Raw genomic sequence first — 11,853 nt, 5'->3', positions numbered from 1 at the left:
GAGAGTCCACAGAGTGCGCCTCCGATCGATGAGAATCAAAACAAACAGACGTGGTGTTTTCATCTGAAACTCAACAACCTGCAGCTGGACTTCAGTCCGGATCCCACCCACCCACCCACCCACCCACTCACTCACTCCATCTCCAGAGCACATCTGAAAAACAGGGTTTCCCAAAGTGCTTCACAGCGAACATCACATCATAACAAAATACAATATTACACCAATAGATACAAGGCGCATAAAGGGGGGGGGGGGGGGGGGGGGGGGGGGGGGGGCAGGTCGTTCCAGAGCCTGGGGGCTACCGCTGAGAAGGCTCGGTCTCCCCTGGTCTTTTCCCTTGTTTTTGGGACTACCAGCCCTCAAAGCCCTCGAGGGGGGGCACACCTGTAGGAGGTCAGAGATGTGCTGAGGGGCCGGCCCATTAAGAGATTTATAATCAAACAATAACATCTTAAAATGGACAGGAATTCAAACTGAAATGAAACGTTTCGAGAGACGACTTGTGTCCTCAAAGGAGTAGGGAGGACACGAGCTGCCAACATTTACAAATGCATCAACAGATGACATTAAATACACCGAAAATAATATTTATTTAGTTTTTGATTTAGCTTTCTTATAAATTAATTAGTTTCTATTCAGTTCCCTTTTTATTTAGTTTACTTGTATTTACCTATTTTCAAATGCAGGGAGATTTATTCTTATTTCAAACAGATATAGATATTTAATACATGCATTTAGAAATCAATACAAAGTTCATATATTAAAGAAATTAAATAGGAAAGTAAATAATTAGGAGAACTAATAAAAAAGTTAAATATATAAACAAATTAAAAAATGTGTAAAAATATATAAATATTAAATTCATGCAAAATGTATTCAATATATTTAAAAAAATGTGAATAAAAGGAAATAATCGGGAGAAAAACACGTATTGTTTGATGTAATTTATTTTATCTTTGGTTCATTTAATAACACATTTACTTATTCAAGTAATTTATTTTAAAAATAATATTGGCAGCTTTTATCCTCCGTCACGTTTGAGTTACTTTTTACAGAGTTTGAACACTTTTCTGTTTATATTTTAATGTTTCTGTGACGTTAACGTAATCGTCAAACTAACCTTTTATTATTTTACTGTAAAGGTCCCATGTCACGACTCACGGCCATTTCTACTGATCATAGTTCCATAGTTGAGGTCTACTAGAATAGATTGACATTGTTCAATGTTCCAAACTCACATTGGTTTCTCAGCATCTCTGTATAGTCTGTGTATTCACTCTCTGTCCTACACGGCTTGTTGGAGCTCCTGCCCCCCCCCTCCTCCCTGTGAGCCCACTGTGCTCTGATTGGTCAGCTCGCCCACTCTGTTCTGATGAGTCCACCACCGTTACAGCTGAACATCAGTGATTATGTTTTACAATGGCGTTTGTTAGCAACCAGGAAATGACACCAGTAATGACAAACAGATGAGAATGCTGCGTCTGGGTGCCGTGTTGGGGGGACGTTGGGGGGCTCGCTGCTCCGCCCTTTGAGGCTCGAGGAGTGGACAGTGTGAGCTGGGTTACTGGGGTCCTTTCCTGGTTGCTGCGTGGGGTCTGCGAGACACAGAGGAACTCAGAGGCGTTCAGGGGCAGCAGGTCTTCTCTGTGTCAGAGCTTTAGTCTCTACAGGGTGCACTGTGAGGGTTAGGGTCTCTGCAGAGCGTTCACATGCAGAAGCTCCAGAACACAAGGGGACGGGTCAGAACCAGAGAAGCATGGGACCTTTCAGAATCATTTCAATCTGTGGTTTCCCAGCAGGTCGCTCAGGGAAACGTCTGTTCCTCTTTATACATCTGGTGCATGTTTTATAATAAAAACCCTGGAAATGAATCTTTATTCCCGAACCTAACGAGCAGATCTTTGTACATATCTCCGCTGCAGCTCGGTTTCACATTTTTACAGAATATTTATTGATTGTGTGTTTTCTTTTGTAAAGCCTCTGAAAGCATGTCGTGTTGATCAGCTCTGTGAGATCAATAAAGTTTTATATGGTGCTTCATCACCCTGGTGTTTGTTTATTATTATTATGATTATTGTTATTATTATTATTATTATTGTTGTTGTTATTATTATTATTATTATTATTATTATTGTTGTTGTTATTATTATTATTATTATTATTATTATTATTATATACACCTGGCACTAATATTCTTCCCTTTTTCACTATGATTTAGGGATGTTTAAAATGTAACCCTATTTCTCTAATTGTATTAAAGGTAACAGGAAGTTAATCATTAAGTGAGACTAGCTAGGAGTGTTTGTTTTCACAGGACTCTTAAAGAGAGGGCAAAAGTACAAACATCCTTTACTCAAGTAGAAGTACAAACATCCTTTACTCAAGTAGAAGTACAAACATCCTTTACTCAAGTAGAAGTACAAACATCCTTTACTCAAGTAGAAGTACAAACATCCTTTACTCAAGTAGAAGTACAAACATCCTTTACTCAAGTAGAAGTACACACATCCTTTACTCAAGTAGAAGTACACACATCCTTTACTCAATGTCAAGTACACACATCCTTTACTCAAGTAGAAGTACACACATCCTTTACTCAAGTAGAAGTACACACATCCTTTACTCAAGTAGAAGTACACACATCCTTTACTCAAGTAGAAGTACAGATACTCGTGTTTAAAAATACTCTGTTGAAAGTAGAAGTACTGACTAAACTTCTTTACTCAAGTGAAAGTAAAGAGGCTTTGAAATGTACTTCAGTAAAAAGTACCCATAACTAGCAGCTGTTTTAAAGAGTACCTGACCTCCCTTTATATTAATAGAACAATAATGTCATTGTTAGCTAATGAATGTTTCCATGCTGAACAACGGCAACATGACAACGTTTTCATTGGTCCCTCTTCTTTAGAGAAGACCAGGAAATGATGGATACACGGATCGTGTTCAAATCAATAGGCACGCAATGACTCTAAAGAATAATGATCACGCCACCAAACACACATTCAAACTAAAGGAACCAGCCTGTTTGGAAAATGTGAGAAGTAGAAAGTACAGGTATTTGGGTTCAACATGTAAGAAGTAGAAAGTACAGGTATTTGTGTTCAACATGTGAGAAGTAGAAAGTACAGGTATTTGGGTTCAACATGTAAGAAGTAGAAAGTACAGGTATTTGGGTTCAACATGTAAGAAGTAGAAAGTACAGGTATTTGGGTTCAACATGTAAGAAGTAGAAAGTACAGGTATTTGGGTTCAACATGTAAGAAGTAGAAAGTACAGGTATTTGGGTTCAACATGTAAGAAGTAGGAAAGTACAGGTATTTGGGTTCAACATGTGAGAAGTAGAAAGTACAGGTATTTGGGTTCAACATGTAAGAAGTAGAAAGTACAGGTATTTGGGTTCAACATGTAAGAAGTAGAAAGTACAGGTATTTGTGTTCAACATGTAAGAAGTAGAAAGTACAGGTATTTGTGTTCAACATGTAAGAAGTAGAAAGTACAGGTATTTGGGTTCAACATGTAAGAAGTAGAAAGTACAGGTATTTGTGTTCAACATGTAAGAAGTCAAAGTAAAAAGTCGTCAGAAAAATAAGTAGTGGAGTAAAGTACTGATACCAGAATCATGTACTTAAGTAACAAAGTATTTGTACTCCACTACTTCCCACCTCTGGAAATAATAGACTAACAAATATGAACCCGTTTGGAAAGGGCTGGTATTTTTGGTTGATTCGATATATTTGACCAAACAAAACGAGATGTAATAACAACTGTAATCATAACATTAGATAATCTTGTTAGCCTGCTATCTTTAGCATGGAAAGAGTCTCGCCAGAAAAATAATAATAATATTGCAAGTTTATGATATTCATTTATTGGTTGATGATTTATAATTTAAATAACTCTGATATTTAGTTGTGTTTATTTACTGAAACTGAGCCGAAGATTTCCTTAATTATTTTAAACTAACATACATCTTTGAAACAACATATGAACATTAATGGCTTCGTGTTGGTCTTGTGGATATTTCGGCATGTATTTTATGAAAGAAAAAGCCTTTATTTTGATACAAATATTTAATGTAAGCCTCAAGCCTGCACGATTAGCTGTCTTAAGCTAACGTTAACACTCAAGCTACAAAACCATCGACCAATCGAAATATCCCTCGATTTCTTTACTTTTCGTTAACAGTTAACGCTTGGTGGGACATCATATAAAACGTGAGTTAAATATATATTATTATAATGAATTCGGGACATATTTGATCAACTTAGTGGCATTTATTTCCACAGAAATCCATTATTTCAGCATTAGCTTTCGCTCCTGTTCACCACTTCAGACCGAATCAGGACCAATGGTTACGGTTTTATACAAAGAAAATCGATATTTGGTTTATTAAAGCTATGCCGAATTAAAGAGTGGTTTATAATTATCCACTAGATGTCATTTTGGAACGAACTGTAAGGTTTTCCCTCAATTTGAAGATGAAAAACAAGAAGAAAAGACAAACTGAGTGGTCTGTAAAACGTTGGTTCCGCTTGGGGTGTTTCCAGTCGGACACAATAACAAAATAAACACTATCCGGTCTAGAGAGGAAGACCCTGTGTTTTCTTGATGATAAATCTTCTCAGTTTATTCTGATTTAAATCATATAATAATAATAAAGGAACAGTCAACATGGAGCCGGCCCACAGAGCCCTGCTGCGGGAGCACCGGCTCTATCTGTCCGGGCAGCTGCTGGTCTCGGACTCCATCGTTCCGCTTCTGTTCCAGGAGGAGATCCTGACGGAAGCCCAGGTGGATCAAATCTTGTCTCAGCCGTCAGAGAGGCTGAAGGCCCTGGAGCTCCTGACCCTGCTGCCGGCCCGTGGCCCGCGGGCCTTCAGAGCCTTCATCCGGAGCCTGGAGGACCACAGCTGGGTCCGAGAGAGGCTAGAGGCGGAGCTCCAGGAGGTAGATGGAGCCCGAGGAGCCGGACGAGATACAGGTGAGCACCGAATCTCCAGACCAGAAATAATACAAAATATATATTTGTATTATGATGATGATGATGATGATGATGATGATGATTATTGTATTTATTCAGTTTGAATGAGCAGGATTAAAGGCATCTTTATTTACATATTTTCCTCCAGGATTTAATCTGTAAGTAAATTGTTCTATTAATGAATGAAGGTAATATTCTATAAATAAAAGTAACCCTAAATTAAGGTCAAATAAAACATTAATGAATATCTATATTTATTTTTTCACGCCCCCCCCCCTCAGACGCCCCCCCCTCGCTGACGACCCCGCCCTCGCTGACGACCCCGACCCCCCCCCTCGCTGACGACCCCCCCCCTCGCTGACTACCCCCCCCTCGCTGACGACCCCCCCCTCGCTGCAGACCCCCCCCTCGGACCGGGTCTTGTCCCGCCTGGCGGCCCGGCTGGGCTCCGGCTCTCAGGAGGTTCTGCTGGACCTCGGCCTGTCGGCGGAGGACGTGTTTCGCTGCCGGACCGATAATCCTCTCTGCTCCCACAGCGCTGTGTTGGCAGGGCTGGTGCTGTGGAGGCAGCGGGGGGGCAGGGGGGCCACCATGAGGAGGCTGGAGCAGAGCCTGGAGGCGGCTGAAGTTCATCCATCCGTCCTGCAGGGGGCGCTCACATGATGGTGTGTTAAATATACTACGTGTTTACAGCTCCGTCCTGCAGGGGGCGCTGCTCTGACGTGTTTACAGCTCCGTCCTGCAGGGGGCGCTGCTCTGACGTGTTTACAGCTCTTACATTGAATGACATGTCTCTTATTAGTGTCTTCAGGAACACGACGACACGCTGCCTGCAGGGGGATTGAACCAGCGCTCCCCTGAGACCACTGAGCCACACCCTCCCTCACATTCACCTCTTGTTGCCCTTCAAAATAAAAGCCCTGCAGCTCTAGAGAAACACCATCATGAATACACCTGTCTGTCTCTACTGGGACCTGTCTGTCTCTACTGGGACCTGTCTGTCTCCACTGGGACCTGTCTGTCTCTACTGGGACCTGTCTGTCTCCACTGGGACCTGTCTGTCTCTACTGGGACCTGTCTGTCTCTACTGGGACCTGTCTGTCTCCACTGGGACCTGTCTGTCTCCACTGGGACCTGTCTGTCTCCACTGGGACCTGTCTGTCTCCGCTGGGACCTGTCTGTCTCTACTGGGACCTGTCTGTCTCTACTGGGACCTGTCTGTCTCTACTGGGACCTGTCTGTCTCCACTGGGACCTGTCTGTCTCCGCTGGGACCTGTCTGTCTCCACTGGGACCTGTCTGTCTCCACTGGGACCTGTCTGTCTCTGCTGGGACCTGTCTGTCTCTACTGGGACCTGTCTGTCTCTACTGGGACCTGTCTGTCTCCACTGGGACCTGTCTGTCTCCACTGGGACCTGTCTGTCTCTACTGGGACCTGTCTGTCTCTACTGGGACCTGTCTGTCTCTACTGGGACCTGTCTGTCTCTACTGGGACCTGTCTGTCTCTACTGGGACCTGTCTGTCTCCACTGGTACCTGTCTGTCTCTACTGGGACCTGTCTGTCTCTACTGGGACCTGTCTGTCTCCACTGGTACCTGTCTGTCTCTACTGGGACCTGTCTGTCTCTACTGGGACCTGTCTGTCTCTACTGGGACCTGTCTGTCTCTACTGGGACCTGTCTGTCTCTACTGGGACCTGTCTGTCTCCACTGGTACCTGTCTGTCTCTACTGGGACCTGTCTGTCTCTACTGGGACCTGTCTGTCTCTACTGGGACCTGTCTGTCTCTACTGGGACATGTCTTCATGCTCTAATGTTCAAAAAGCTTTGAAACCAGAGCCCAGTCTCTGAGAAAAAGGGACATTTTGAGAAAAAGGGACATTTTGAGAAAAAGGGACATTTTGAGAAAAAAGTACAATTATTATTAAAAAAAAAAATCGAATTGTGAGAAAAAGTTTAGACATTTTGATAAAAATCTAATTTCTGACTAATTCAAATTCTGAGAAAAAAAAACACATTTTAAGAAAAACGGACATTTTGAAAATTCAAATTAAGAGGAAAAAATGAATTAGTGAGAAAAGTGTTAAGAGTTGTAATTATTGATGAAATAAAGTCTTTGATCTTCAGATTGATATTTGTTTTTTTTACACTTTTAGAAATCCTGAGGAGAAAATCTAGGTCATTTATTTCTGTTTGAGTTATTTTGATTATGTTTCATATGTTTTATGATTATGATGATCTGAAATGTGTTGTGTGTCGCCATGCCTCACCAGCAGGGGGCGCTCCCTGCTGGTGAGGCAGGGCGCCCCCTGCCTCACCAGCAGGGGGCGCTCCCTGCTGGTGAGGCAGGGGGCGCCCTGCCTCACCAGCAGGGGGCGCCCTGCTCTCAGGAACACACATGTATTGTTCTTCAGACTGCAGAGCCGTGGCTCTAACCAGAGACTGAAAGGTTAGAACAGACAATACTTTAATACTTTACTTTGAATCTGGCTTCAAATTTAAATATATATAAAAATAATAATAATGTATTTTAAATAATAAAATATAATTGTTATTACATGTGTTGTGGTTTGAATGAGTTGCTTTAATAAAGATGTGACACATGTAGAGCTGCTGCAGATGATGAAGGTGATGATGGTGATGAAGAGGAGGAGGAGGCTGCTCTTCCTCCTCCTCCTCTTCCTCCTCAGGGCGGGGCTTCTCTCGGCTCCATCCTCTCACGGACCCCAGGATCAGCTCCTCTCTGGCGGCGGCGCGCAGCCGGAGCGCGGCCTCTTTTCCTCCAGCGAACAACAGTTTCTCACGAACAACAGCTTTAATACCGGCGAGGCGAGCAGCTGATGAAGAGGAGGGTGAGGAGGTGAGGAAGAGGCTCGGCGGCGGGTAGCTGCGGACTCATCGCCATTGTTTGGATGCGGAGAGAGAGAAAAGGACCCGGATGAGAGACAGCATGCCCCCCCCACTGCTGATAACCCTGCTCTGTCTGCAGCTCCTGGTAACACACACACACACACACACACACACACACACACACACACACACACACACACACACACACACACACACACACACACACACACACACACACACACACACAGTTGCAGGTTACATGTGTTCATGTGTTATATGTGGTTTTATATATGAGGTGATTAGTGCTGATGATGGAGATGCTCCGTGTGTGTGTGTGTGTGTGTGTGTGTGTGTGTGTGTGTGTGTGTGTGTGTGTGTGTGTGCTCCTGCTGAAAGTGGGTCAGTCACAGTCCTGCTGCATGTCACACACACACACACACACACACACACACACACACACACACACACACACACACACACACACACACACACACACACACACACACCACTCTGCTCAGGTTCTGCCTCCGTAACGTGTTGTTTTTCCAGAAGAAAACATCAGAACATGTTGTTTACTTGTTTACTTGTTTACTTGTTTACTTGTTTACTTCACTGAAGGAGCTCCCATGTGGCTCGTTGCTCATGTTGTGCTTTGAGTGAAAAACATCGTGACATTTTGGATTTGTTATTTTGTTATCATGCACTGGACAACATGTTATTTAAACAACAACAACAAATACATATTTATGTGTTCATTTGAATATAACCCTCCATCAGGGTCTTTGCCCTGACACCTCCTCATGTGGTGGGCAGACCCCTCAGCTCCTCATGTGGTGGGCAGACCCCTCAGCTCCTCATGTGGTGGGCAGACCCCTCAGCTCCTCATGTGGTGGGCAGACCCCTCAGCTCCTCATGTGGTGGGCAGACCCTCAGTTCCTCATGTGGTGGGCAGACCCTCAGCTCCTCATGTGGTGGGCAGACCCCTCAGCTCCTCATGTGGTGGGCAGACCCCTCAGCTCCTCATGTGGTGGGCAGACCCCTCAGCTCCTCATGTGGTGGGCAGACCCCTCAGCTCCTCATGTGGTGGGCAGACCCCTCAGCTCCTCATGTGGTGGGCAGACCCTCAGCTCCTCATGTGGTGGGCAGACCCCTCAGCTCCTCATGTGGTGGGCAGACCCCTCAGCTCCTCATGTGGTGGGCAGACCCCTCAGCTCCTCATGTGGTGGGCAGACCCTCAGCTCCTCATGTGGTGGGCAGACCCCTCAGCTCCTCATGTGGTGGGCAGACCCCTCACCTCCTCATGTGGTGGGCAGACCCCTCAGCTCCTCATGTGGTGGGCAGACCCCTCAGCTCCTCATGTGGTGGGCAGACCCCTCAGCTCCTCATGTGGTGGGCAGACCCCTCAGCTCCTCATGTGGTGGGCAGACCCCTCAGCTCCTCATGTGGTCAAAGCATGAGTTTGGGTCTCTTCCCCCGGTTCACCTGCATGCATTCACAGCCTGAGCGCGAACTCGCTCCGAGTCCTTTGGAAAGAGAAATGAAAGTTCTCCAGTGTGTGTGTGTGTGTGTGTGTGTGTGTGTGTGTGTGTGTGTGTGTGTGTGTGTGTGTGTGTGTGTGTGTGTGTGTGTGTGTGTGTGTGTGTGTGTGTGTGTGTGTGTGTGTGTGTGTGTGTGTGTGTGTGTGTGTGGTGTGTGTGTGTGTGTGTGTGTGTGTGTGTGTGTGAAGATTTGGGCCAAAACTCGGACCAAACGTTTTTTTATAAGATTTAAAGAAACAGATATTAGTAAAATAAAAAAAAGGGAATTTGTAATTATTTTTGCTAAATTTGGGGATTAATAAAAACATATATTACAAGATTATAAAAATAATCAAATAGCTCAAAATAAACAAGAATTTGTAAATAAATCTATTTGTAATATTAATAAATACAAATTAAATTAAACAAAAGTAAATGTTTGTGGTTGAGGTAATACATAATAATAATATTATCTAGTAATAAAGAGTCCAGGAAACACCGTCTGAAGTGAGAGACCTGGAGCTGAGAGACCTGGAGCTGAGAGACCTGGAGCTGAGAGACCTGGAGCTGAGAGACCTGGAGAGACCTGGAGCTGAGAGACCTGGAGCTGAGAGACCTGGAGCTGAGAGACCTGGAGCTGAGAGACCTGGAGCTGAGAGACCTGGAGCTGAGAGACCTGGAGCTGAGAGACCTGGAGCTGAGAGACCTGGAGCTGAGAGACCTTGAGCTGAGAGACCTGGAGCTGAGAGACCTGGAGCTGAGAGACCTGGAGCTGAGAGACCTGGAGCTGAGAGACCTTGAGCTGAGAGACCTGGAGCTGAGAGACCTGGATCTGAGAGACCTGGAGCTGAGAGACCTGGAGCTGAGAGACCTGGAGCTGAGAGACCTGGAGCTGAGAGACCTTGAGCTGAGAGACCTGGAGCTGAGAGACCTTGAGCTGAGAGACCTGGAGCTGAGAGACCTGGAGCTGAGAGACCTTGAGCTGAGAGACCTGGAGCTGAGAGACCTTGAGCTGAGAGACCTGGAGCTGAGAGACCTGGAGCTGAGAGACCTGGAGCTGAGAGAGAAATGGATTACAGTCTGAGACCAGATTCACCGATACTGAGATAAACAGAGGGAAATAAGTCAGGGTAGAAAGCTGATTTATAGCCAGGTCTAAACTGTGCACAGATGATAGGAAATGACTGTGAACACATGCATACAGTAATCTGAGGTATTGTGTAAGAAAAGTAGTAATTTCCTCTCTAATATCTATTTTATATCGTTGTGAAAACATCTTATAACAAGTTTATTTATTCAAGTTTCTCAAATAAACAACATTTTACAAGATAGCATTTGAACAGATCATGTGATGGTTTTATTTGAGCTTTTCCCAACACTCAGTTGAACCCAATAGAGCCTGAGCGCAGGCTAATGGGACTCAATAGCAGCAGTTAGCAGTTTAGCTGCTGCTAACGTTAGTAGCCAACAGCTAAATGTAACTGCTATCAGCAAACAGCTAACGGTTAACATTACATGCTAACTGTTGATGTTAGCTGCTAGCTGTAAACATCAGCAGTTAGCAGTTAATGCTATTGGCTGTTTTCTGATAGCTGCTAGCAGTTAATGTTAACCGTTAGCATGTCATGTTAACCGTTAGTATGTCATGTTAACCGTTAGCATGTCATGTTAACCGTTAGCATGTCATGTTAACCGTTAGCATGTCATGTTAACCGTTAGCTGTTTTCAATAGCATTAACTGCTAACTGTGATATTTACAGCTAGCAGCTAACATCAACAGCTAACAGCAAACCAACTGGTTGACTTTGAGAGGAGTGAGAGGCTGAATCTCTGAGGAGTGAGAAGCTGAATCTCTGAGGAGTGAGAGAGGCTGAATCTCTGAGGAGAGAGAGGCTGAATCTCTGAGGAGTGAGAGAGGCTGAATCTCTGAGGAGTGAGAGAGGCTGAATCTCTGAGGAGTGAGAGAGGCTGAATCTCTGAGGAGTGAGAGAGGCTGAATCTCTGAGGAGTGAGAGAGGCTGAATCTCTGAGGAGTGAGAGAGGCTGAATCTCTGAGGAGTGAGAGAGGCTGAATCTCTGAGGAGTGAGAGAGGCTGAATCTCTGAGGAGTGAGAGAGGCTGAATCTCTGAGGAGTGAGAGGCTGAATCTCTGAGGAGAGAGAGGCTGAATCTCTGAGGAGTGAGAGGCTGAATCTCTGAGGAGTGAGAGGCTGAATCTCTGAGGAGAGAGAGGCTGAATCTCTGAGGAGTGAGAGAGGCTGAATCTCTGAGGAGTGAGAGAGGCTGAATCTCTGAGGAGTGAGAGGCTGAATCTCTGAGGAGTGAGAGAGGCTGAATCTCTGAGGAGAGAGAGGCTGAATCTCTGAGGAGTGAGAGAGGCTGAATCTCTGAGGAGTGAGAGAGGCTGAATCTCTGAGGAGAGAGAGAGGCTGAATCTCTGAGGAGAGAGAGAGGCTGAATCTCTGAGGAGTGAGAGGCTGAATCTCTGAGGAGTGAGAGAGGCTGAAT

At 44.7% G+C, this 11,853-nt stretch overlaps 2 protein-coding genes across 2 annotated transcripts in view; both read left to right on the top strand.

The window, feature by feature from the left end:
* The first annotated feature begins 4,347 nt into the window (after positions 1-4,347).
* On the top strand, positions 4,348-5,999 carry cradd (CASP2 and RIPK1 domain containing adaptor with death domain). Its single transcript, XM_034136300.1, is given in 3 exon segments — positions 4,348-4,982; positions 5,302-5,646; positions 5,784-5,999. Coding segments are annotated over 2 exon segments (654 nt in total). The 5' UTR covers positions 4,348-4,671; the 3' UTR covers positions 5,645-5,646; positions 5,784-5,999.
* A 1,721-nt stretch (positions 6,000-7,720) lies between these two features.
* Positions 7,721-11,853, top strand: part of ptpro (protein tyrosine phosphatase receptor type O) — a 50,989-nt gene continuing 46,856 nt past the window's right edge. Inside the window, 1 exon segment of the mRNA XM_034136299.1 lies at positions 7,721-7,973. Within this exon segment, the coding sequence (XP_033992190.1) occupies positions 7,917-7,973 (57 nt within the window). The 5' untranslated portion in view covers positions 7,721-7,916.

The sequence above is a fragment of the Trematomus bernacchii genome, unplaced genomic scaffold (genome assembly GCF_902827165.1).
Source record: "Trematomus bernacchii unplaced genomic scaffold, fTreBer1.1, whole genome shotgun sequence".
Classification (NCBI taxonomy): domain Eukaryota; kingdom Metazoa; phylum Chordata; class Actinopteri; order Perciformes; family Nototheniidae; genus Trematomus; species Trematomus bernacchii.
This window is presented reverse-complemented; position numbering and strand designations above follow the sequence as displayed.